The 27579-nt window shown below is 36.7% G+C and overlaps 2 protein-coding genes across 18 annotated transcripts in view; one reads left to right on the top strand and one right to left on the bottom strand.

Annotated features, from left to right (window-relative positions):
• Window positions 1-9855, bottom strand: part of CNOT2 (CCR4-NOT transcription complex subunit 2) — a 108150-nt gene extending 98295 nt beyond the window's left edge. For 2 of the 7 annotated variants that reach the window (XM_019748936.2, XM_019748941.2), the window contains exon 1: window positions 9717-9855. Coding sequence is in view for 2 of the 7 variants with exons in the window: in XM_088800713.1 (XP_088656839.1) it covers window positions 9717-9721 (5 nt within the window). In the remaining 5 variants the exon portion in view is untranslated. The remainder of the gene's footprint in view (window positions 1-9716) is intronic. The other 5 variants (XM_088800713.1, XM_019748939.2, XM_019748935.3 and 2 more) reach the window with 5 other exon arrangements.
• On the top strand, window positions 9712-19649 carry LOC148759089 (uncharacterized). Of its 11 annotated transcripts, none has more exons than XR_016022248.1 (5): window positions 9712-9851; window positions 10296-10363; window positions 15111-15183; window positions 17744-17799; window positions 18903-19649. XR_016022248.1 is itself a non-coding variant. In XM_088800740.1 (3 exons), the coding sequence occupies exons 1-3, from the start codon at window positions 9748-9750 to the stop codon at window positions 19058-19060; spliced, it is 330 nt and encodes a 109-aa protein (XP_088656866.1). In that variant the 5' UTR covers window positions 9712-9747; the 3' UTR covers window positions 19061-19649. The 11 variants fall into 11 exon arrangements, 2 of the variants coding, with proteins under 2 accessions (XP_088656866.1, XP_088656874.1); XR_016022242.1 differs by lacking the exon at window positions 17744-17799 and adding an exon at window positions 11250-11331 and having other exon boundaries at window positions 14974-15183; XR_016022241.1 differs by lacking the exon at window positions 17744-17799 and adding an exon at window positions 11247-11331 and having other exon boundaries at window positions 14974-15183.
• The last annotated feature ends 7930 nt before the right edge of the window (window positions 19650-27579 follow it).

Below are 27579 nucleotides of genomic sequence, written 5' to 3'. Positions count from 1 at the left end.
CAGCAACATTATGAAGCAGAAATGATTAAAAAGCTGAGGCTCTTCAATACTAACTGATCTATCCAGGCACACAGCTAATAAATTTATGGAGCCCAAACTAGTCTCTCCAAACCAATATATTATTGTTTATATGATAGGTTCCATGCTATGTATTTCCTTTGAACTTCCTCCAGAATTCTGAAATATTTATTTTGCATAAAGGAAAAGAGATAGGAACCAGCACTGCTAAGAACCTATTGTCAGGTGTTTTATATGACTGTATTTTTTTTCATTCTTTTTAGTAGATGTGTAGTGTATTTTATTTAAAGGAAATGGACACAGGCAGAGAAAAGAAACTTGCTATATATGCTCAATATAACTCAGGTTGTGACTGGTTGACGAGTCCGAGTCCTAAGCCAATGCTCTCCCCATTAGATTTATCCCACTCAACAAAGGAATTAAACACAAATTATGTGTCATGCACCATGCCAAGTGCTTCAGATAGAGCAATGCTAAGATGTATTTATGTTACTCAAAATACTACACACAATACTTAACACAATGTTATCTAAACAAATTTCCTAGTAGGAAAAACATGTCTAGACTGAGAACAAAACTGCACCTTTCTTGTTTACATTTACAAATTTGATACAAAAAGTAGCATGGTGCACTCTATGAAATAAATTGTGGCTAATTCTCAGCAGTTCATCTTTAAGCACTAAGTCCCACTCAAAAAAAAACCCCACAAGAGACTTTTACTCAAGTCAACTCTATGAGGTAAATAATGTTATTTATCCACATTTTTCCATGAGAACACTGAAATTTAGGAAGGATAAGTCACACAGCTAATTAAAAGCAGTACAATGGTCATTCCAATTCAGGCTGGCTAGTACCAGAGATTTTAACAACATGCAAAACTCCAGCACAACATAACTCTCTTTAACAGGAAATAGTTATAATCAGCTCCATTTTGTTCAGCCAAAAATGAACTAAATAGACAATTAGGCAACTCAGGCAACTCAAACTCATTAACTTTTGCTATTAATACAAAAATATTATATACTAAATACTATCAAAGTAGTAATTTGCTCAAATTGCATTCTTAGGAATCAATTCTCTTTTATTTAAAAACATAATTTGGACTTTTTTTTTTTTTGCATTTCAGAATTAACATAAAGCTAGCAACCTAAAATAAATGTGTAACTGTTATGTAGTATTATGAATGACACACACATACATCTTAGCATTGTAAAATAAGCACTTCTAATAATATATAGGTACCAGCTCCTATGAATGATTATGTCGTTAATTTAGACTTTTTTTGGTGTTATTCTCATTTATCCAAACAATGTTAAATTTCATGTCTGCAAATAACAACCTTCAAACTGTGCCTGCCCCTTAACTTACGTAATAAATTCCATCCATTAATGCAAAACTTTTACCTACTGGAATTGGTATATATAACAACTTCTCTGGAAAACAAACTAGAGAGTTTCAAAGTTTATACAGTTCTTAATAAAGAAAAAAAAATGTTGCCAATACAAATACAAAATATTCAATTTGTCTAATGGAGATAAAATAATCTTTCAAAAATTTCACAAATACTGCATACTACACCATCAAACTTGTAATTTTAATTATAAATTGACTGTGGAATCTAAAATTTGCCCCAAAAGCACAAACCTGATTACCACTTGTACTGTTAAAAAATTGTTTTTGGTTAATTATTCCTCATCATGTAAATCTTTCACACTATGGCTAACACATTTCTCCAACTAACTTCTCATGAGGTCCCAGAACTCCATCAAGAATTACAACGAATTACTTTGCCATTCTCCAAATCCAGCATATTCTCCCAGGCTTCATGCATTTGCAATGCTCATTCCATATACTCACCCACCTACGAACTCTAAATCCTCCTTTAAAACACCAGTTCAAATACCACCTCCCTGAAACCAACATATAAACTCCCTCCAACAAGACTGCTGCACTCTAGCATATAGCCACCTCAATAACTAAACTTGAAGAATTATTCAGCACACCTATAATAGTGCATGGCACACAGCAGTATTTACTGAACTGTACAAAGAAATCTGATCAAACATGAAAATCAGTTCTAATTAACCTCTTAAAAAAAATCTAAAAATTTGCAAAACTAAAAACTCTTATTGAAAGGTTTTGATAATTCTACACACAAACTAAGTTCTAAGTTTGCCCTCCTTCATAAGTTTCTGCTAATATAGAGTCCCCATTTCCATTTGATCCTGAAAACCTTACCATGGCCTCTTAATGAATCCCTCCTTTCTCCATCTCTTACAAAACATATTACAAATTACTAGGTCCACCAACATATTTTCAGCAGTTGAAAGACAAGAATTACGTTTTAATCATCTATTTTTTTCCCTGTAGAGTTTACTATTTATGTAGAAAGCACTAAGTAACTGTTTACAAAACTTACCATCAAACCTGAAAAACTTGACCGCATCTCAGAACCTTCAATTCTTTCTGCTTTGAGAACCATTCACCCAGATTTTTGCATGACTTTCTCCTTTTTCAATTTCTGCGCTAATGACCCCTCCAGAGGAGGTCTTCCCTCATCACCCTACTTAAAATAGTCTCCTCCTTCCATCCCTTATCAAGTGGTGTACCCTTATCCCCTTTTCTCATCACAATTACCACTATCTGAAACTGCTTATTTAGTTGTCTACTTGTCTATATTCCGTCTCCACCTCTAAGATGACAGCTCCATGAAGGCAGACTTGTCCTATGGACCATCGTATATACCCAGCACTACAGCAATGTCTAGAAGACAAAAAACACTCAAATTACTAAAGGATTTAGTTGAAAATGTCTAAAATGCTAACAACCAACCAATAGAGCCTAAAAATTTAAATAATTTCTATCCAAATGCTACTAAAAAACAAGTAAATCCTATGAATTTTATATCTTTAGAAAGAAGAAAAAGTCTTGACTTTTTTAAAAACGCAGATTTTAGGTTGGAACTGACCTTAGGGCTCAAGTCCAGTGGTTTTTCAAACTATGCTCCGAAAATACCTTAAGAGCAGTCAGACATCAAATTCCCTGAAGCACTGGACTAAAATTATTTTATACATATACATCTGTTTTAGAACATGTGATTCACAGAGACCAGAAAAGTGCACTATATAGTCATGCATCACTAAACGATGAGAATGCATTGTGAGAAACGCACTATTAGGTGATTATTTTTGTGGGAACATCATAGAGTGCACTTACACAAACCTGGACGGCCCAACCTACAACAAGCCTAGGCTATACGGTATATAGCCTACAGGTCCTAGGCTAAAGCCTGTACAGTACAAAACAACACAAGATTGAATCAAGCATAAGAGAAAATGCAATCAAGAGACGCAATAAAAGAGATGTATGAGGTTACTTACTGCCTGCATAATGTGGCATACTGTTTTACAGCAAACTTTTTTAAAAGTAGAAAAATTACACTCTAAAATAACGATAGAAAGTACAATATAGTAACGTATAAACCACTAACAGCGGTCATTTATTAAGTATCTGTACTGTACACAATTATATGTGCTGTACTTTTATGCTACTGGCAGTGCAGGTTTGCTTACACCAGCATCACCACGTGATGTGGTGAGTTGTACTGGGAAGTTAGGACAGCTACAACGTCACTAAGCAACAGGAATTTTTCAGTTCTATTATAATCTTATGGGACCAACATCACATATGCAGTCCGCTATTGACTGAAACGTCATTTTGCTGCCCATGACTGTATATCAAATTTAAACACTTTGAAGACTGCGATCTCTTCCGCCAGGTTAGTTTTGCTATACCGGGCAGACCTCAAATAAAGTTTGGCCTGACATGTCTATAAATATAGCTACAATTTCTCATAAATGTGCACAGATTATAAAGAGTATAACTCTAAATTTTTTTCTGATCTAAGGCCAGATATGCTTACTCGCATAAAATTATAAAAACTACACTTCTAAAAGCACTATCTTGTGCACTATTAAATCAAGGTAAAGTACAAGGTATATCTATTCAGCACATAATCTTCTTACAAAGTAACTGTTCAATAAGTAAATTTACAAAATATGGCATCAGTGTGATATATTAACTACTCTCATAACACAATATTAAATTTTTGCTGTTTCTTGATAAATACATTTATAATTTTTAACAATATGAGCAGCTGTTGTATTTTGCCAGAAAGTCAAGCCTTAAACAAAAATTTCCTTCTACGTCTTTCACACTCCTATATTATTTTAATTAAAATTATCCTAGATCTGCAAGATGACCAATTAAAAACAAAACAAACTTTCCACTTACACCTACTTCATATGATGAATCAGGATTTTCCCTATAGAGTAGCATTAAGTGAGAATGGTATTAGATGCTGAGTCCAGTCTAAGAATAAAAAGGCCTTCACAATTCCCAATTACTAATTTTCATACTAATCAACAGTTTGATTGTTCTATCTTAATGTCAACGTTAAAATTTAATCTTATTCAAAAAGTTAACATCAAAATCACAACCATATAAAATTGAGATGATGTATACCAAAAAGTGCTTCACAAGCTGTAAAGCATTTTTTAAATATTAAGTAGTAAAATTAAGCCAAAAGGCATCAGGTACTTTGGCATGGTAAACTTACTGAATATTATTTCACCAACCTATGAAAGACTTTTACAAACAGAATATCAAATACAAAATTTCTATGAAGTATAATTTACAATGTAAAAAGTAACACAAAAACACATTCCTGCCAGATAGGACACAAAACCAAATGTTCCTCTCCAAACACATTGCATTACATAATCAGTCATTATATTTTGTCCAGGTGCTGACACAAAATGCAGTTATGTTTCAACATCCAAATATATGAATGGAAAAATGGTATGTCAATTTTTTTTTTTTTTAAAGCAAGCCTATTCATTGTTACCTAAATTGCCAGGACACATTCATTTTCTCTTATTTTATCATTCCTTGGGAAAGTACAAATTTACTAAGTGTGCATTCTCATTTACTTTCACATAAGGAAAGACATTTCAATTCAGTAAAGGCAGAGAAAGGATTGGAGTCCTCAGTACTGGATCAAATTATCTTAAAAAATATATACCATGTCTATATCTTTAGTAGTTTTTAGTCATTCAAGTCTGGAAAATATATAGGCAAATGAACGACAAGAAAAGATTTCTAAAATCTTAAGTCAAATGTTAGCATCTCCACTACATCAACTCTGGGAATCATTTACTCTGTTTTGATGGCTACATCTCAAAAACCTGATACAAAACAGGGGCACAATATTTTATTCAAACCCTTAAAAGCCGGGTGTTTCTCAGAATTGGGATTTTTCATATTTTAGAAAGGCAAAATAGTGTTTATACATATGACCTAACATGGCTAAGCAATGGTAAAAATATAGGCCTGTGTAACTATAAATACAAAATATCTCCTTCAACCAATGACCTTAGTGACCTTAGCCATACAAAATACAGCAAGAAATATAGACCTAAACACTATGCCAGAAGCATTTTACTACTAACATCTTTCCAGTAGTCCTGTACTCTCTCTCTCTACATTCATTTCTCAAAGAAGCTGGCTATCTAGTTTCCCCTAGGTAATTAAGAAACAAAACTGTAAGAAAGGATTCAAGGAAGTGAAGGAATACAGGATGCCCTTCTCCCCATTCCCTTTTCCAATCTGTCATTCCTGATCTGTGGATTGGAAAACAGCACTCTGACAGCATTGTCAAATGACAATCTGGCACCAGTTCACTTTACTGCACATTTACTGATAACCTACTAAGTACTATGCACTACAGAAGGTATTAAAAATGTAAATCTAAATAAGACAAAGCCCTACCTCTTAGGTGCTTAGAGTCTAGTGGAGGTTATGGTGGGTGGTAGGGTAGGACAGCAAATTACAAGTGTGACATATTAAGAGAAGTTTGACGAATAAAAGCAGTATAAAAGCAGTATAAAAGCAGTATAGCAGGAGGATGTTGGGAGTCAGGAAAGGTTTCATTAAGAAAGTGACACCAGAGTAGTTTTGAGGAACAAAAAGTCTGTCAAACAACAGAGAAGTGATAGTAAAAATAAGCCCATCACATACACACAGAAAAACACACATGAAATCAAAAAAAAGAAAAACTTTCACAGTAAGTGGCAAATATGTCCAAAATATCTATCTATATTTAAACAGATTCAAAGTATATACAACTTATTAAATTGTGTCCAGAAAAGGGAAATTTTAGGTTTTTTCCTCCTAGATAATTCATTTTGCATTTCCATATTATATAAACTAGGAGATCTGACCAAGAAATAAACATTGTGAACCATTTCATTAGTTCATAATGCAGCATATACACAAGTGATATACAAAGAGATTTTCACCTTATTTCAGAGTACAAGCCAGCAGAAAAACATATTAGGAATTTTTTTCCAGGTCATCCTAATAGTACAAAGTAAATAACTGAACAAGCCATATCAGCATGACTTGTTATAAGAGTTTGAAGAGTGTATTAAAAAAATGAAGCCTAACAGAAAAACTAAAATAACAAGAGAAAATATATAAAGTATTCAAATTGAAGTAGGAGGAAAGGGTCAATGAACAAAACCAAGGTAAAAAATATAAAATAATTTTAAAACCCTTATGTCCATTCTATTTCTTTTCAAAGACACTTTCCACAACAGACATCAATTTCAGTATACAGCTGTTCTTAAAATATCTAGTGAAGACCAAAAGGAAATTCAATTCCTTTAAGTATCACAAGTAGAAATCATCCTTAGTAAGAACAGTCACCTGTATCATCATCCAGAGTGACTCCTCTCATAGCACTAGGTTCCTTGGTATCAATACTGTATGTAATTCTATTCAAACATTACAGTGCAACTCAGATTAACTCTGCCTGTAAAACTGCCCTACCAGGTACCTTGGTTTCTTTTGCTTCTTTGTGTTACAAAAGCCACTCGAGGTCTAGGTAACAAATAAAATCTTAGTAGTATCTTCTAACTAAGACTATCACTATTGCATAAGTTGTCCTCAAATGGCTATTCAAGCAAGCACATGGAAAAGTTTGCTTTTACATAATTCTAATAGAATGAACATTCTACAGTTAAAATAATTAAGACAAAAAATAGTTTAACATTGCTTTTAAAGAGCAAAAAAATAGCTAACTTATTTTTATTAGTCTATTAATGTCTACTCTTTCATACATAGACATGAAGCATACCTTTTATTATCAGAAAATCTTATGAAGCAAATTTGTCACCAAGGAGGGTAAAACTGTAATTCCCACAGGTTGTGAAAAATTCTGTAAGGCTCTTTAAAAAGTACTTTTAATACCAATATCTATGAAGAGAGAAAAAACAAAACTGTGTTCAAGGAACTTCTAATGAAATCTACTCATAAATTTAAAGTATTTATTTACTTTGAAACAAGGTTATAACTGTAAAGTATCTCAAAAATCGAAAAGTAAATTAAACATCCAAAGTTACTAAGTAAAAACATAGGTAATTAGTTCTCTTGGGGAGGCATATTCTGAGTTTAATCAAGGTCAAGTACTTTTAAAAAAAAAAAGGGATGTAAGTCACTTATACATTTTGCCCTCATTTTCCCACCATATAAATTCACTTTAAAAGTATTACAGAAACTGAAAAATTTTCAAAGTTGTATTTGTTTGGTTAAACATACAGGCATTTTTCATTCCCCAAGAGTATCAGATTAGGTTACAGATATCTCAACCCAGTATACTTAGAATAAAAGGGTTCTGCCAACAAATGATGCTTACATGAATATATTTTTATTGCTGCAGCAGCATCAATTAGGATGCAAAAATGTGAAAGTTTCTCAGTTCCTGTCTAAAATACAAAGTATTCACAGAAGTCACTGCAATTCAAGCCCCCAGAAAAGGATGAGAGAAAAGTTAACTTTTTAAAATTAAATGAGGATCTTACAAAGAAGTGGAGCAGTTTTGCCTTTTTAGGTGCATTTTGTATTTTTCCTTTGGATTTAATTTTACAAAATTACAAACTGTTGAGTTCAAGATACAAAGCTTACTAAAGATCTTGATCCATTAAGAAGTATTTCAATGAGAAGAGATCAGAATGCAGACATCTAACCATTTGAATGTAGTAGGCATTTAACCATTTCAGCTCACGGTGATTCTTAATCATCCCTTTACATCTAGGATAAGGTCATCTACCATAATTGCCAAAGAGGTGTGTTCGTTGACGTTTGGGAAAAAATACTGTCAACTATAACAAGTATTACCTAACAATTCAACATAAACCTGGTATGTAAATACGTAAATACTTTCAAATCAAAAGGTGCCCTTATTCCAGAGGTCTAGAAATCCCTAATATCAAGCACGACAGGAAATGTCTTCAACTTTGAACAAAATTCAAGTATGGCCTCTCTACAGATTTTGTTAACTCAGTGCCTTCTACCATTTCGCAAATCATCTAAGAGTTGGTATCAGTGTATACTCAATGTTCTTATACTTATTAGAAACCATCCCGAAGATTAAGAAAGGAGTAGGATTCTTAGGCCAAGAGATTTATGAAAATGAAACAAAACTGTTGCATTCGGTCTTCTGAAAAGTGAAGGCATCTCCTAGGATTCAAAGGAAGTTGATGTTTGGGTTCCTTCCGAGAGGGTGGTACCCGCACGTAGGACTTTTATGGTGGTAATACCGTACTCACAGGGCCTGGAATAAATGCAAATTCTAAAACCTTGGAAATGCTTTTATTAGAAACAAACAAACAAACAAAAAAACTACAACTCGCATTCAAAAAGGTTCAGTCACCAAGAGTTACAGGTTTTCTCTACTCGACGGACACAGAGCCTCAACTAAGAACTAGGAGAGCCTCTTTTAAGACTACTCGTTTCTTCCGTAAAACTTTTAAGTTAGACTCAAGACAGCAAAAGGTGGAGAGGCCCCGGCGGAAGTAGAAACCTAGGGCTAGCAACTTCACAGACAGAAGCGTCTCGGGTTCCTCCGCTGCCCAGCACTATCCGGACTGTCGCTACCACTACGGAAGCTTCACCCTCCGGGTGCGGTAGCAGAGGAAGCATCACAGTTGCACTCCTTCCACCATCCGAAGCCTTCGGTATCCCAGGGCCTGGAGGCGCCTGAGGCCCGTTAGCCAGTCCAGTGTTCCCCATCTTTTATACAAACACACATACACACAAGTTGCAAGTGATGTTTGTGTACTGAGAGAATGTGAACAGCCAGGGACCGCGGCAGCTGATGGGAAGGCGGCAGTGCCGTCTAAAGCGGGCCCGGGCTCCTTGGCCACCGCCGCTGCCGCCTTCTCTTCTTCCCCAGGAAGCGGCGCGGCGGAGGCTCCTCCGTGCTGGCGGGAGCCCGTGGGAGCGGAGTCTGGGGGAAGCCCCAGCGCCGGCCGAAGGGACCGGGCCTAGGATCCAGAGCTGCCGCTGCAGCGACCCGAGTACAGCGACGCTTTACGTCCGGTCCACCACCCTCCTCATACACACCCCCTCCCTCCCTCCACCGCCGCCACCCCCCCCTCCCCGCCCGCTCCACTCTCCCTCTCTCGATTGGAGCTGAGACAAAAGCAACGGGAAGCGGCGGGCCGGGACGCTGCCCGCAGACCCCAGGCGCGACCGGACCGGCCCCGAGGCATTCCCCTGCCTTGCGGGGGCCCCGAATCCGCCGCCCCCGCCGCGCGCCCCGCCGCCAGACTTCCGAAAATTTGCCAAAAACTCACCGCATGAATTTTCTTGTCCCGCGGATCCAAGATGGCGACGTATCCACCGCAGAGGCTGCTGGGAGCAAGACCTTTACCCTCTGACCCCCGCCGTGACCCCCGTCGTTCCGGCTTCCCTCAAGGCGGCGGCGGAAGGTGGGAGCGGCGACTGCCTACGGGATAGGGTTGGGGGTGGGTAGACCGCTTCCCGCGCGTTAGACTGTAGGTGGGGAGAGGTGATTCACTCCATCACCTCCCCCTCTGCGGCCTCCACCTTGTCTCGCACCAACTCACCCGGAGGCTTCTAGCTTCTCCGTGGCCGTTATAACGAGCGGGGCCTCTGCGGCCTCTACAGTTCCCCAGAGGCTGGGTTGCTTCACACTGGGCACGGGCACTGGGTGCGAGGTGGGCCGCAGGGTCCAGGGGCGGGGACTGGTGAGGTGGCATAGGTCCGCCCTCCCTGGGGATGCCGAGCGTGTTTGTGTTTGTGTTCGTGTCCGACACCCCGCCCCCTCCCCCCCCACGTCAGCCTGGAACGGGGGCCTTGCTCCCTCCCAGCACGTGAAGCAAGTTGATCGCTCTCCCCCTTTCCTCCCTCAGCCCCCGCAACCTCCGGTGCTCGTGCGTGCACTTCCAGGGACCGGCAGCACGTCACCTTCAGCTGAGAAGTGAGTCCCCCCTGCTGCAACCACTGGTAGTTTCTGTTCACCACCCTCCTTTTTTCTTTTTAACTTGGTGAGAGGGAGCATATTGGGGAGCAGGTTTTTAAAGCACTTCTGGGTGAGCTTGCGCCAGCAGTTAGATTTGTAGCCCTTGAACTCGCCCCCACTCCCCGATCCCCACGTAGGCTTGAGTGACCGGCCGGGCTGTCTGCAAGACCGTTTGAAATTACGGTGCTTTTGGTGGACACTTCAGGAGAATGAAAAGTCTCTGCTTTCCAGAAAAGTAATTGTCTCTCAAAGTGAAATTAAATTTCTTTCTTTGAAATAATAAAGCTTTCTTTATTCTTTTGTATATGAATAAACTCTTCCCTTTTTGTTACTACTCGGCATTTTTGGACTTAAAAAGAAAAAGAGCCTCTGCATGTCTGTTTTGGGATTGTGTAGTTTCATAAAGTAAAAACTGTTTCTATTTTGGGTGATAGAATTTGTTAATGTAAGGTACAATTCATTTGGAGTAAATAAAATGTCTGCTTCCTTTGTTTGTTCCTTTTGTAAAATCCCCTTTTCCTCCCCCAAAACTCACTGTAATGCAATTGAAAATTTTATTGAAGGTCAAAGGGCATCTGTCAGTCATAAATAGGAAGAAAAATAAGCATACTATAAAATAAAAGGTGACTCATGTTTACAGTATACAAGGTACTTTGAATTTGTAGTTTCTGTGTAAATTTGTTTCAACTCCAAACGGTGCTGATGTAGCCAACAGAAAATGTTTGCCTGGTTATTCATTTCATTAAGCATTCTGCTTCACTGTGTTTTTTACTTCAGGAAAATTCAAGGGGGACTAACACTTCTTATATTCTTCCCTCCCTTTTTCCTCCCTTTCCCCCAGTAGTTCCTTCCTGCGTCTTAAGCTTTCTCTTCTATGTAAGATGGTGTGTGAAAAGACTGACTGCACCTCTATGTCATACATATAGGTATTTGCACACCTATATGTACATATATCTGTGTAGTACTGAGCATTTTAATCTGTTAATAACTTGAAAGTATAACTATTAATATTTGGAATCATAAGATGGAATAACAAAAATGGGATATGTGGATATGTATATAGTAACATCAAGTATCACTTACCATTTATTAGTTTGACTCACATAGAGGACTTTGTTAAGACCAAAAGATGTACCTTATTCTTAACATCCCTATATTTACTCAAAAAAGCACAAGTTTTAAATAACATAAACATTGGTAAAATTGAAGAAATCACTTCTAGAAGGGGACAGGTCTAATTGGAGGTTTTGTTACCTTGGACATCTTCCTGAAAGAAATAAGACAGCAAACATTTCCACAGTAAATGTGTAGGGTAGGAGCATTAGGAAAAAATACACTGATACTGTTGCTTTCTTGAGAACACTGTTTAGGATAAATTTACTTTAAGTCTTGTTGGAGAACAAGTTTTAAATTGTTTTGTTACTGGTGTCCAATCTGTTAAAATTTTGTAAAGCTTGTTTAATACCTACCTTAGAGGTTGCTTTTAGGTACTCAATGAGTTAACATTTGTTATGAGCTTATAGTAAGCACTCTGATACATTTTTTTAAATTGTCCTATTGCATGAAAAAGTCCATTTTTATTGCTAACATTGATCAAGTTTGCCCATTTGGTAGATAGGTTTTTTTTTTAATTATTATTCACTTTGATGGATAAAACAGTCCATACCCTGTATGTGTTTTGTGTTTGTTTGAAATGTGTGTAAGGTAAATTCCTTATGCATCTCATAGAAAAATTACTGATTTAAATTGAGAGAAAAAGTCCTTATTAGGGGAAAAATGAGTTTATAAATAACTAGTTATAAGAAAGGAGGGCCTTACATTTTTTAAAAGTTGTAGACAATACTGAAAATCTTACCATGGTAAGGGATGAAAAGGACAGATATCTCAAATTTAACAGGTACTGAACTAGAACATTTGGATCCAAACTCGTCCCATAAACAGTACCAACAGTTTGCTCACTTGCTGAGGCATAAAACTAGGAATCTTCTGTGATTCCTCACATTCTGGGTCCAATCCCTCATCCAGTACCATCAGCTCTTCCTTGTGTTTTCTGAACTCTGCCACTTCTCATCACCTGTGATGCCACCACCCTGTCCAAGATACATTATCTCTTGCACAGCAACATCCACTATCGCTCTGCTTCCACTTTTCCCTGTGCCCCTTCAGACCATTCTCTACATACCAGCCAGAGCCATCATTTTTAAAAGTTCATAAGGCTACGCCACCCCCTTGTTTAAAACCCTCCAATAGCATCCCTTAGAATAATATCGTTTTCTTACCACGGCCTTTAAAACTGCATAATCTGCCTCCTGCCTACCTCTTCAACTTCATTTTATTCTTACCCAGCCTGCCTTTTTGTTTCTGACTTGTACCAAGCTTTTCCCAGTCTGTAGCACAGACTTATTAGTTGTCTCCTAAAATTTCTGGTTTTTTCATAGTAATAGACGGGGGCACATGGCTGTCCAGAATAAAGACTATATTTTCCAGCCTCCATATATCCCTGTGGTAGTTCCGGCCAGTGGGATATCCATGTGGCACGTCCAGAACCATCCTTAAAAGATAGCTGTTGGACACCTTCAGTCTTTTGCTTCTTTTTCCTTTTGTATCCTACACCCTGGAAGAGTTGCCAGTTTGGGCCATGGGCAAGTTCTCCCATACTAGGGTGGAAACCTGGGGCTTGAGACCTTTGTGGAGTACCGTACCAGTCCTGCATTCCTTACATTCAGATTTTGATGTAAGGAAAAAGTGAACTATCTTATTAAAGCTACTAATTAGGGTCTCTTGTTCTCAATTGAACTTAATGATGCTCCATTTCAGGGCCTTTGCACTTGCTTTTTTTTTTCTGTGAGATATGCTTTCTCTATGACTATATAATGTGTTTCCCTGAAAATAAGACCTAACCGGAAAATAAGCCCTAGCATGATTTTTCAGTATGACATCCCCTGAACACAAGCCCTAATGCATCTTTTGGAGCAAAAGTTAATACATATAAGACCCGGTCTTATTTTCAGGGAAACACGGTATGACTAACGTTCTCATCTTTCAGATCTTAATTCAGTCAGATATCATCTCTAACATGCCTTCCTTGGCCACCCTATCTAAAGTAGCTCCTTTTTGCATTTATTCTCTCTCACATGACCCTCTATTTTCTTAATAGCATTTGTAATTTGTCATTTTTATTTATTATGTTTCCCTTCACCCTACTAAAAACTGTAAGTTCCATGAGAGTAGGGACTAAGTTTGTTTTGTTCACTGCTTTATCCACACACGGTACACATTAGAATAGTAGTTACATGTCCGAGACTGAATAAATGAACCACTGAACTAATGAAATAGATCCTTACCCAAGATTAGTTAGACTTTTTAAGTAAATGTCTTGAAAGTTTTCCTTCAACGCATAATGTATAAAATCCAAGTTAGGAAGCAGCTAGGAAAAATAGTGCTAAACTAATGGAATAAATATGCTTAGCTTCCAGCTTTTGATAATGAAGATATGTACCTTTTTCTGGGAAACTTACAAGGTTATTACAGAAAAAAAGATAAAGTAATTGGTGAGACAGAATGGCAAATCAAAAAGAGTGCTGCAATATAATATCTAGGGCAGAAACTCCCAGTAAATAGTAGTCTGATTTATTATACTGGACCTCAGATTTATCATCTAAAATATATGTAAGAATCTTAAGCTTTGAATGGTAATATTATAAAAGTTTAATAGTAAGCCTGACTTAGGAGCGACATAACGTGTTACACATTAATTTGGTCTTCAGGTGTTATTTTAACAAGTGATTATGTCTTGATAATACTGGCAAGGGTTCAGAGAAACAACTTATACTACTGAGTATAAATTAGCACGTTTCTAAGGTACGATTTGGCAATATACCGGGGGTGCCAAAAAATACATGTACACATGACTTGTATTCATCTTTTTGTTATCAGTATATATTGAGTATTAAAATTTTAATTGTTTTTTCCTTTCTTAAAATGTGTATCCATTTTTTTTTGGCACCCTCTGTATATATATCAAAAACCTTGAGCATGAGCATTTGACAGGGCAATTCCTCTTCTAGAAATATGTCATAAAAATATGTATAACAATTTTATTGCAAGAGTGTTCATTACTGCATTGTTTACTAGAATACTGGTTAAATAAGCTACATCCATACAATAGAACAGTATTTAGCCTTTAAAAATGACGTGGAGAAAATTTTATCAATATGCTATATTAAGTGTGATGGAAGTTTTAAAATATAATTCCAATTTTGTAAAAATTTACAAGTTTGCAAAGGACCAACAGGATATATACAAGGTATTAATTCAACCTTGTAGAAGTAACTGTTACAATTATTTTTATTTCATTATTTCCATATCAGTTTTTTAATTTTCATAGAATAAAAAAATTTAATACTAATAAAAAGGCTACCTTTATCTTTAAAGAAACAAGCTAATAATTTTGGGAAATAGTATCACATACTTAGTTGCCAAGCCTGATATCTTTCATCCTTTCTTTTTCCCTATACCCCACAACTAATTATTAATTCTTGTATATTTTACTTTTTAAATGTGTCTAGGAGCCACCCTTCATCTGGTCTTTCTTCATGAAGTTTTACCTCTTTCCAGTCTTCCAAACTACCACCCGATTCTATAGTGCATATTTTAGGAGACTCCCCTGCATAAAACCTTTATAATGATGCCTCATCACCTACAGGATAAAAGTGCAAGCTCCTATTCATGCAACAGAAAGACCTTGACAGAACACTTTTCTACATTCGCAGCCTCAGGTACTAGTTGTGGTTTTATCCCAATACTTTATGCTACTTCATATTTCATGCTCTTGTAGTTTTCTTCACTCTGCCTTAAGTGACCTCCTGCTCCCCCCAAAAATGTCTTAACTTTTTAGGTTTTTATGCTGGTTTTAAAAAATATGTCCACAAATTCTTTGATGCTTTGTTCTTTAAGAGGTGGAACTTTGTTCACCTCCCTTTGAGTGTGTGTTGGATTTTGTGACTTTTTGCTAATAAATAGAATAAAGTAGAAGTGACTGTGACTCTGAGACCAGGTTATAAAAGACGTTGGGACTTCCTCATGCATACTCTTGAATCACTCTGAGAAGCCAGCTATCATGTCATTGGACATTCAGGCAGCCCATAGATAAGCCTATGTGCCAAGGAAATGAAATCTAACAGCCAGTAAGGAACCGAAATGTGCCAACAACCACACGAGTGAGCTTAGAAGCAAGTCCTTTTGCCCCCTTGAGATGACTCCAACCCTCGCCAACAGCTTAACTATAGCCTTATAAGAGACCCTGAGCCAGAACCAGGTACCTAAGCCACGTACCTTAATCTGAGAGAATAAAAACGTTTTAAGATGCTACGGTTTGGGTTAAGTTGTTATATAGCAATAGATAACTAATGTATCTTCCTTCAGGACTCATCTTTTGTGAAATTTTTCTGAACCCACTTTTTTCCTTCACTTAACCTTGCTATAGAATTGGGTTTTGCCCTGCTCCACAATGAGCTGCTTAAGGACAAGGACTACGTCTCATTTTCCCCTAAGTGTTTTATTCATCAACAAGTGTTTTTAGCACGTACATACCTAGCACTACACTAAACAGAGTCAGTAGCAACATGATTTGATTAGAGAAAAATATAGTTAGGAAATAGTAATAGCAGCAACGGATACGCAAACATTTAAGACTCACTACAGGCGAGGCACTATTATAAGCATTGTATCTATATTAACTCATGAAATCCTTGCATCTACTTCATGTATTAGGAATTGCTAAAAATCTGTGGTACAGACTATAAGTTCTTTGCTCGATCAGAAAAGGAAGTGAGAGAGAACTGGTGTGTCAGGGATAACTTCACCAAGAGGCTGTTTAAGGTCCATTTTGAATGACAGTATAGATAGATGTGGATGAAAGGAAAGGGGACATTTTCAGTGAGGGGAATAACATGAGCAAAATCATAAAGTACCACAAACTGGGTGGCTTAAACAAATTTATTTCCTCACAGCTCTGGAGGCTAGCAGTCCAAGACAGAGTTGGTTTCTTCCAAGGGTCTCTGTCCTTGGCTTGTAGATGGCTGTTTCATTTCACATGGTGTTTTCTCTATATGTGAGTCTCCAAATTTCCTCTTTGTATAAGAACACTAGTCATATTGTGTTAGGGCATACCCATATGACCTCATTTAACCTTAGTTCCCTTTTTAAAGGTCCTGTCTCCAAATACAGTCACATTCTAAGGCACTGGGGATTAGAACCTCATAAATTTCGGAGGGATACAATTCAGCCAACTTGGAAGCGGAAATGAATAGTGACAGAACTAGCCTAAGATAAACAGGGGGCTAGTGGAATTTAGGTAGAATAAGGTGGTAGGATTTTGGAGAGTTTTAAATGCCAGGCAGAAGAGTTTAAATGGATGGGTTTTGATAAGTCACTGCTAATCAATCAATTACAAGGTTTAGTCAGCACACAAAAAGGAAAAATAAGTTAAATAGAATCGATTACATGTTTTTTCATATCCGCTTTTATCACCTGGCCTTGCTGCTCTCCTCTTTCCAAGATAAATTATGAGGCATCTCCAAATTAATGTGATGTAAGTTTTTACCCATTCAAATCAATTTTGTACAAGAAAAGAAAAATTTTGTCCCCACTTCATGCAAAAGACTCAATACTTTTTATTCTGCTTTCTCAACTTTATTGAATGTTTAAATACATGATTAAGCTGTTTTCTTAATGAAAAGACCAACTATTTTATCTTATGTATGAATTATAAGGTATCTTCCACTTAAAAAAGTAACATTATTCCCCCAAAAGTTACCAGATTCAATGAATGTATAATAGTAAATCAATTTAAAACTCACATGTAACCAGCCAATGCATTTTTGCTGGCAATGAAAAATTAAAATCTTTTTAAAAGGGAAAGGGATTAAATACTGAATTGATAGAAGGAATGAAAATAGTTTATACATACCAATAGGTTGATGAAAGAATTATCTAAAAAAAATAATTATCTGTGCTTCTTAACTAGTAATGGCTTCAGTGATAGCCATTCAAAAGCTGAATGTTAATGTTTTTTTTAACTGAGGAACTTAACGTGAAAATACAGTCAGTATTAAAGACAATGAAGATTATGAAGACAAACTATGAAGTACGTAGATCCCAAGAAAACCTTGGGCATGAGAGAATCTAAAAACTCCCTACCTCAAACTGATTCTATGCTATTCAATAGTTCTTGTACTCAGGGACTGTTTTTATGTTTAACCTAAAATTTTTACATTGCTTTTTATTTTGTTTTTACATGTTATTTTTATTTATTCCTTGAAACTGCCCACATTGCAGATTGTTCATGGATGAAATATGGAGCTGAGCAGATTTTTTTCCCCTACAAAACTATGGTATAAACTTACTCAATTTTCCATCTGATTGCTAATAAACCTTAGCGTACACAGTTTGTGAAATGAACCCCTTAAGGACTGAATTGTAGAGCATGCTGCAAGTTAATAGGAAATAGCTAAAAATTAGCATATAAACCTATATCCGATCAACAGTACTGAATGCTGGCAAACATTATCGTCACACAAGAAAAATATTTTAGAGAGATACAGTTCAGTCCTGCAAGAGTTAATATAAACCTTAATTATTATTGTTTCTAACCATACTTCACATTACAGTGCTAGAAAGCAGTCAAAGGTCTAGCACAAAAAATTACATTTATTCAGTACACATCAGAAATAACACCTTTTAAAATGCAAAGTAAGTAACTTGGTTAGTAATTAAAAAGCATTTTTTTCAAAAAGGTACCCTGTGTCAATTTTCTGGTTAAACATGAATAGTTAACTTTAGTTCTCAAAAATTGCATTAGAAATTTTCTGTGAGGACACTTGATTGCAATTTCATTGAAACAAAACAGTTATGATCAGAAGTCTGTGCAGGAAGAGTGACAAATATTCCAATAATTAATACACCAAGATGCCTTAAGTTGCCAAGACTTAAGTCAGAAACAGGTTATATATACTAGTGTTCAATTCTGAAATCTTTCAAAATATAAAGGGAATAAAGTCTTTAGCTCTCCTTCCCAGATTGTGACATTCAATAGAACTAATAAAAACTGTTTTGGGATCATAGGTTCAGCTTCTATGCATTATTTTTAGAAATTGCATAGAATCAAGAGTGTACTGAAAAAAAAAAAAAAGAAAAACCAGAACATACTGTACTTTAAATGAAGCATTCACCATTCTAAAACGAGAGACATTGTGATGGTAAATGACCAGCATCCTTAATAATACCATCATTTTTGGAAGGAGGACATGTTCCATTACATACATTCTTAAGATCACTTTTTAAGATCTTCCATACAGATGGAGGTTACTGATTACTTATAAAAGCATTTTGTAATGCTGGAGAAACTTTATTAAGCTTCTCTTCCATGTTTTGTGAAATCTCATTATGATGACTATAGTAACACTATACAAACACATAACCAAAATATTTTTCTCAGGGCCGGCCCGGTGGCTCAAGCGGTTGGAGTTCTGTGTGCCTAACTCCGAAGGCTGCCAGTTCGATTCCCACATGGGCCAGTGGGCTCTCAACCACAAGGCTGCCAGTTCAACTCCTCGAGTCCCCCAAGGGATGGTGGGCTGCGCCCCCTGCAACTAAGATTGAACACGGCACCTTGAGCTGAGCTGCCTCCCGGCTGGCTTGGTTGAAGCACAGGTTCTCAACCACAAGGTTGCCAATTCGATTTCTCGACTCCCACAAGGGATGGTGGGCTGTGTCCCCTGCAACTAGCAATGGCAACTGGACCTGGAGCTGAGCTGCACCCTCCACAACTAAGACTGAAAGGACAACAACTTGACTTGGAAAAAATCCTGGAAGTACACACTGTTCCCCAATAAAGTCCTGTTCCCCTTCCCCAATAAAATCTTTAAAAAAAATAAAAATTAAATAAATAATATATTTTTCTCTTCAACCTGTCACCTACCTATACATTTCATGCAGTATTTGATGCTCAAAAATCCCAAAATGACAATGAAAATAAAAGAAATTGGACAGTCCCTTACTTAGCGTTTGTTGATAAGGCTTTCCATAATTGGGAGTTTCCAAAACTTTGTGTTATTTTCATGGCACTCTTGCTGACTTTTGTAAATATTCTATATCTTTTTTTAATTGTTTTCCAGATATATTAAAAACATGAGGGTATATTTTTAATATAACCAGTTTTGAGAATAAATGCTTTCTCATCTTAGTACAATGTTCAGTTCTGACTTGGTATCCATTGATCATTCATTATTCAAATGTCATTAAATCTCAGTTAAGTGCTATTCATTGTGTTTTACTGTCATTTAGTTCCCAAGAAAACTATGTGTTGTGGGTATAGTAATATAATTTCCCCCATTTTCATGTATGCCACAAGTATGTAGCCGATCTCCAATTTAAACTTGTGAACCATATTTTGCCCTTTAAGTATTTTTGTTTTTACATTGAATTTCTGTTTATTACTAATCTCCTTTGGAATTGATCACAGCAATATTAAAGCCACTTAATATTCTAAATCGAACTTTAAAGATGTTATTACTCTCCAATGCTTTCATGGGTCACTATGAGCTATAATAATAGATAGCCTAAAAGGAAAAGCCAAATAAATGAGGTAACCAATGGGAAGAATAAAATAACCTTGGAAATTATAAAGTGGCTGCAACAAACCAATCTGCACAAACAAACCTCAAACAACAATAATTAGAGATAAAATAGGAGGTCAATATTGGCCTAATAATTATAGCTACCACTTAATTTGGCATCCACTAGATTGCAAGCACCATAATTACATGATTTCACTCAATCTGCATAACATGAGATAGGTGGTATTTGCATTTTAGAAATGAGGAAAGGGAAGCTGTAAGAGAGGTCACCTTAGATTACACAGATTATTTCTAACTTCAGAATCCTTTCTCTTTTTAATGTATGTAATTTTTTTACATTGTATGTGATGTTTTTATATACCCATTTTTCTGGTGAGGGTCCATAAATTTCATAAGATACTTTGAGATCCCTAGTGAAAAATATCTAAGAACCACTAAAACTCCTCGTTTGAGTTCAGTTGCATTTATCATAAGGAAGACAGTAACTCTGAGATGGTTTGGCTTGATCAATCGAATGAATAAATATGGATAACCTAGATAATTAAAACTGATTCAACTAACATTTATCAAGTTCCTATCATACACCAGCCATACAGATTGTATAGTATTGTTTGTCAATCTTAAATAATATAGTAACACCTTGTAATAATTGTTGTGTGTACCCAATGTGATAAACTTTATTATAAAGTTACCCTAATATGTGCAATGTGTGAATAGAAAACTTGGTGTAAGCCTATGCTCATAGCTCTTTTCTAACTATTAAACTGGAAAAAATGGAAATTAAAGTATTTTAAATTAATCACAATAATTTTAATGTAACAATATTGTTTTGCTAAGCCTAAATCATCATCGGAAATTAATACAGCACAAATTTTTTTTAATTTGGGATACCAGTATTGCTATGTGATAATTCAATTTCCCCCATTTTTTCTATCATAATTTTTCTAAAACCTTTGTTTCAGAAGCAAGCAATTACAATATTTGGTCTTCACCTGGCACGTATGCATCATTAATTTGTTTCTGTTCTTTACTGTAGCCCAGGGCAATTTAACTTTTATAGCTTGGCTCCAACTCATTTATAAACATAAACAAAAATATGGGTATTTAACTCAGGTGAAAGAACATATTTACGTAGTGATCTTCCCTGTCATCCAAAGTATAGCTATACTGATTTTTAAATTATTTTTTAAATAAAATTTCAAAACTAAAGCTTTTGATGAGAAATCATAGATATTCAAGAATATTAGTGAAAAGCAAAGGTTAAAAGTTTGGGGGTTTAGATTAGCACAGACCTGGAATATTATCCAACTAAATCACATGCAAGCAAGCTGAATGCCCTCGAGCAAGAGGCTTCACTTCTCCAAGCCTCAGTTTTGCTACCTGAAAATTGTACACATAAATATTGCCATGTCTTTCAGGGTTGTTAACATTTTTATGAGATTATCTATGTAAATGCTCAACATAATACATGGAATGAACCTAACATTCAAAAAATAGTAGTTACTATAATGATGATGGTATTTTTATGTGAAATACCACATGTAATCTAAGAATTTTAAGTGAAGAGAAAAGCATAATTTATTAAGGGAGAATCTAAAAGGGAAAATGCAAGAAAATGATAGACTATTTAAATGGCCATTTAAAACCACCAACAACAGAAGCCTAAATGTGCTAGCTAGCTGTCACATATTTCCTGTTGAGAAAAATAAATCAGGTAAGGTAGGAAAATGAAACATTAAATGATTACACTTCATAGTATCAACTAGTGATTATGTTTTATTTTGCTACTGTAAGACTATTTTAATAGTTTTTTTTTTGTTTTTTTTTTAATAAGATACATACGTTAGCCAATCTTTTTCAGTTTCTATGTCGGCGTCCCTTCCACAATTACTATCAGGATTTTAAAAAGACCATCACTTTTTAAAGAAAGAAATTTACAAGAAGATAGTTACAAAATATTCACAATAATTCTCAAATAACATTACACTTTTAATATGGTGTCCAACTCTATAAAGTAGGTAGAACCTAAAGTTATAATCAATTAAGGTATTTTAAAAAACACTGCCTATGGGCCTGCCCGGTGGCTCAGGTGGGTAGAGCTCCATGCTCCTAACTCTGAAGGCTGCCGGTTTGATTCCCACATGGGCCAGTGGGCTCTCAACCACAAGGTTGTCCGTTCAATTCCTCGAGTCCCGCAAGGGATGGTGGGCAGCGCCCCCTGCAACTAGCAACTAGCAATGGGAACTGGACCTGGAGCTGAGCTGCGCCCTCCACAACTAAGATTGAAAGGACAACAACTTCACTTGGAAAAAAGTCCTGAAAGTACACACTGTTTCCCAATAAGGTCCTGTTACCCTTCCCCAATTTAAAAAAAAAAAAAAAAACCTTTAAAAAACAAACACTGCCTATAATAGAGGTAAATACTGTATTTTGTAAAACACTTGTACGTCATCAATATGAGTGAAGTTAATTCCTATGAGCTTCTAAATCTGAAAAGTTGCTACCTCTGCTATACCTTATGATTGGTGAAGGTGGTCCCCAAACCTCTTCATTTTAATAAAGTAGCCCACAATTAGGAAATAGCATTTCATAAGCATAATCTGCAAAAAGTGGGCAGAGAACAGTTGAAGGGTAAATCCCAGAGAAACAGCCAATTGATCACTTACAAACTCAGCAGCTGCCACTGAAGAGATAATTTGATGTATAGCACAAAAGGAAAACAAAAAATAAGACCTCTAAACAGTAGGGAACACCTTTTCTGGTAGCCTCATCCCAGAAGCTAGCTTTTTTCTGCGAAAAGCCAAGGACTCTTATGAAAAACAAAAACAAAAACACTCTCTTACTGTAGTAGCGAAGGGAGGAGAAATCCTCTATGTTTAGAGAAGCAACAGCAGACATAGTTATTATACTTCTTTACACTGAACAACTTGCAGGAATCTGTGTGGTTTCTTAAGGAAACAAAAATTACATAAAGGAAAAAGGGAGGGAGATAGAATCCAAACTGGATATACTGGTAAGTATTCTGTGAAAAAAGAATTACATTTTAAATTAAGCATTGGAAATGCTGAGTTAAACCAAGTAAAAGAAGTTTCATTATCGCTGGGATTTTTCATATGCTAATGTTTGTGTCCCTAAGTGCCATAGTTCTTTTTTATTAAAGACTCAGCTAATACTTCACAAAACCATGAACTAACTACTACATTTAAGAAAATACTGTATTTGAAAGGCTGAATATGGGGTTCCTGTATGCAGAGAATGAGGATTCTCTATCAACTTTGTTATAAGGAGTTGTCATGGGATGTGAATTGGATACCACAGATGTTTTGAACAGGACCAAGTAAGAAAGATTTATTTGGGGGGGTGGGGGGAGTGAGGGGGGGATGGGAAGGGGGGAGCGCAAGGCTCATAATACCAGCATGGGCCAGGGAGCTGTGTCCTACACAACTAGACTGAGAACGGTTTGAACTGGAGGGGGGGAGGGGAGGCAGAAGAAAGGGGGGGGGGGATAACTTTAACTGCATAGTATTAACTGAGTAATGTCACAAACAGCCCTATCACCACCACCACAACCAACTCCTATCCACTCTTAGTCAAAAGAAATGAGAGATGGAAAGGAGGCCTGTTGGAGAAAGTAGTTTGTGGACAAGCTGTTCCTAACGTGTGATTGGGGTGGAGGCTAGAGCCTGGAAGAGAATTGCTTCTAAAGATTGGATTTACGAAAGTCAGGGAGACTAGTTTCTTTTCACTGTTGGTCATTTGCTCGGCCATGGAACTTGCTGATCTGGAGCTGAGAAAGGGAAAGGGAATTTGAACGATGATGGACTGAGAAAGGCCAGGACAACAGGGAACTAGCCACCATGTCCATCGTTTAGTGTGGCATAAAAGATGGAGTTTCCCATGGGTGGTGTGAATACCAAGGGAAGGAAGTGGGTTTGAGCCACTTTGTCAGTGTGAGAGCTGACAACATCAAGAGGGAACCGCAGCAGCAAGAGGTGTGAGAGAGGTCTAGTGAGCTGGAGCCAGATCACCACCTTCGGGAAACTAGGTAATGGCAAACCCCTGCAGGCTCCCTCAAAGAAGCCCCGCTGAAGATCTAGCGTTTGGACACTGTCACAGAGAGGTTATCAATGTCCAGTCGATGAAGATTGCATCCTTGCCCAGTCAAGTAAGGAAACATTTGCCCTTTTCTCTCATTGCTGTTCTAATAGAGTGGCTGAAAATCATAGAATATATGTAAGATGCCATTAAAGGAGCCACCACTCTGAAAAAAAGGAAGTTCTTTCTACCTGGTACTGGTAGGGAGAATTACTGAAAAAAATGAAGACATTTCTTGTTTACACTCTCAACAGTTGGAAACATTTTAGTAAAGACAGAAATACTTAACAACATTTATACTTATACAGTTCATTTCAAAGACTGGTTTCTATAATTCCATTATCAATTTCTTTTGTGAACTTTGTAAGTTCTGAAATTTAAAACATCCTTGCAAAGTATTATAAAGGTGTACACACAACTGACAGTTTTAGTGAAGATTCTGAGGCCCAGAAAGAAGAAAGTAAGCAACACCCTTTACAGAATGGTATTTTTTTAAAAGTCCTGTTTCTTTTTGCATTTGCCACCAATTACAAAGACAGGCAGCTATGTCATTCAATCCTGATATTGTCACCTAGTCCAGATTTTAAACAGAAAAGTAAAATTAAAAAGCAAGAGTATGAACTACCTCTTTTCTTTTACATTGTCCTTGCTTAACTTTTTACATCAAATGGAATTGCACAGAATTTTAGATCAGTGTCTTTACTTCTAAGTCAATAGAATGAATAGTTTCACCCAAAAAAGAGCAAAGAATAAATTTAAAAGTTTTATTTAATGTGATTTAAGATTCAATCTTGCAGTCAATATTGAATTTCACTGATAGTTAATGGAATAATATCTAGCATATATTTATTCAAACCTTTTAACCATCTCGAATATGTTATTAATATGAAGCATGAAGAACTACTTTTTGTTTGTTTGTTTACTAGTGACAATAATACAATACAAGTGATTGCTTAGCAACTTTAGATCTGGAAACAATTGGATCATTCTCATGTGAAGAACAACATGTGTGCATGCAAATTCCCAGGGCGTTCATGCTGACAAATATTTACTATGTGCCAGGCACTGAGCCAAACTCAGGGAAATAGAGCAGTAAGGAAAGCAGATAAGGTTCCTGTTTTCCTGGAGGAGACAATAAACAAATAAATATTCAACATAATATTATGCAATGATAAGAATTATGAAGGAAATGAAGCAAAATAATGGCTAGAGAGACAAGGGGATGGAATGCTCTTTCAGATAAGGTGGCCAGTGAAGACTTCTCTAAGGAAGTAACATTTGAGCAAGAGATCTGTAGGAAAGGAGGTTGCATGAAGTTCATTTGCTAGACGTGTGATTTAGGTGTCAGGCTATGAATTTAATATTCCTTGAAGACAGAAGATTTTTTCATATTATCAACATCCCCATCTAAGAAACACAGTTAACTTGTCTTTACAAAAAGTAGTGTATTGCTATGTACAGTTACATCTTTATAGAAACTTTGATATTCTGTTGCTTCTGGTCTCATTCATTTCATTTCGTTTTAATTCAACAGATCTTTATTGAGTGATAAATGTTACGAGAGGCTTGGTTCTTCTTGCGGACGCAGTGAAGAATCAAACGTCAGCAAGCTGACTAATATGCAAGCAGGGTTTATTAGTGATACATTCTCAGGGAAGAGAAAGGGCCTAGCCGAGGTGGGAGAGAGAGAGGCATAGGCTCCTAGTATTAGTGATAGATACATTCTCGGGGAAGAGAATGGGCCTAGTTGAGGTGGGGGGGTTGGAGAGAGAGAGAGAGAGAGAGAGAGAGAGAGAGAGAGAGAGAGAGAGAGAGAGAGAGAGAGAGAGAAAGAGAGAAAGGGGAAGAGAACAAGGGCAAGAGAGCTCCAGGGCCAGAGAGGGAGGAGAGCCCTCGTCCGGAGGACTTACAGTTTGCAGGGTAGGGTGAGGGAGTTACACATTGATTTGGTAGGAAAAGGGGTGCGTGCACATCCATGGGAGGGCATGACCCACTAAGATGGGTGGAGGTCTGCTGACTCAGATCCTTATCTTGCTCCAGACCACCTCTCGTCATCTGTTGTAAAAACATTCGTGGCTGGAGGCAGTTAATCAAAGCTAGTTATGAGCTTTTTCTGAAGGCACTATGGACCCCCTCCCACCCATCTACCTCCTACATTTTCTAACTTCTACCTAACATTTACTATGTTCTGGGCTTTATTCTAGGCTCCTGTCATATGCCAGTGACTAAAACAAAAATCTGGCTATGTGGCAGTAACATTTCGTCAGTAAAAGACAGACAATAAATAATAATAAAAATAAATTATATGTTGTATTAGAAGGTGATTGATTTGTGCTATAGGATAAAAAGTAGACCATGTAAAAGGAGAGATTATAAATACTAGAATAGATTTCATTAGTAAATTGGCTAGTCAGGGTGGGTCTCAATGACGTCAGACCAGAGCAAACGCTTGAAGAAATACAGGCATCAGCTAAGCACCTGTCTGGCGGAATGGCTCTCGTTGGCATGTCCATACATACACACAGACACACAGACACACAGACACAAACATACACACATATATATGCTTTTGCCTTCACGGAAGTTATCTTTTTATCAAAATTATTTTTTCAGTTTATAAAAAAAAAAAGTGTGGATGTAATATACCATCACTATATATAACTACTTAAAGGTGTGAATCTGTTATCTTTTATTTACTTTAAAGATAGTAAGGAGGAGGAAAAAATTTTCCCCTACCTGCAAGGTTCTTCTGGCTGGTCTAATAATCACATAGACATGAGACAGATTAGCAAGAGAAAATAACCAAATTTAACACATGCCTACGAGTGTTGAGAAAGAGACCCCACATGCAGGAGAGGTTCAGAGGTAGGAAGGGAACTGATAAATAAGACATTCTGAGCTAGGGACGAGTAAGGTGCTTTAGAGGCTTCAAAGGGTTATTGCAGGATGATAAGAGCAGCTGCTTACGTAGTAAAGAGAAGTTCGTCCTGTCCTATAGATAGGTCAAAAGAGATTATCACTAATAATCGCCTATTATGGGAAAGACCCCTAATTCAAGTTCTTCTAGGTAGTTAAGGGAGGGGCCGAAGTTTCTCTTGAGCAAGTGGCTAAAGTTGGCTTTAGCTCAAAATAATCTGCATACCACAGAGGCACATCTTGGGGTGACTCAATCTGAAACCCCGAAATAGCCACTACTATGGATAGATAGAGATGGATAAATTTTTTGTCATCTGAGATTATGAAGCATTACTGTTTTAAAAGGCACTGAAAATAACATGATTAGAAATGTACATATTTTTATGTACTGACATATAGGTCACATAGCAAATACACTACATTCTTTCCTTCTTGTTCAAAGGTAATGGTGTTCTCAAAGTTATGTTAAAAATCCAAAATAATGTAAGATAAATTAGAAAGCATGGTAGATTACTTTATTCTATA

The sequence above is a fragment of the Rhinolophus sinicus genome, chromosome 1 (genome assembly GCF_057876585.1).
Source record: "Rhinolophus sinicus isolate RSI-liver-muscle chromosome 1, RSI-T2T, whole genome shotgun sequence".
Lineage (NCBI taxonomy): Eukaryota > Metazoa > Chordata > Mammalia > Chiroptera > Rhinolophidae > Rhinolophus > Rhinolophus sinicus.
The sequence above is the reverse complement of the archived record's forward strand: the minus strand, read 5'-3'. Positions and strand labels throughout refer to the sequence as shown.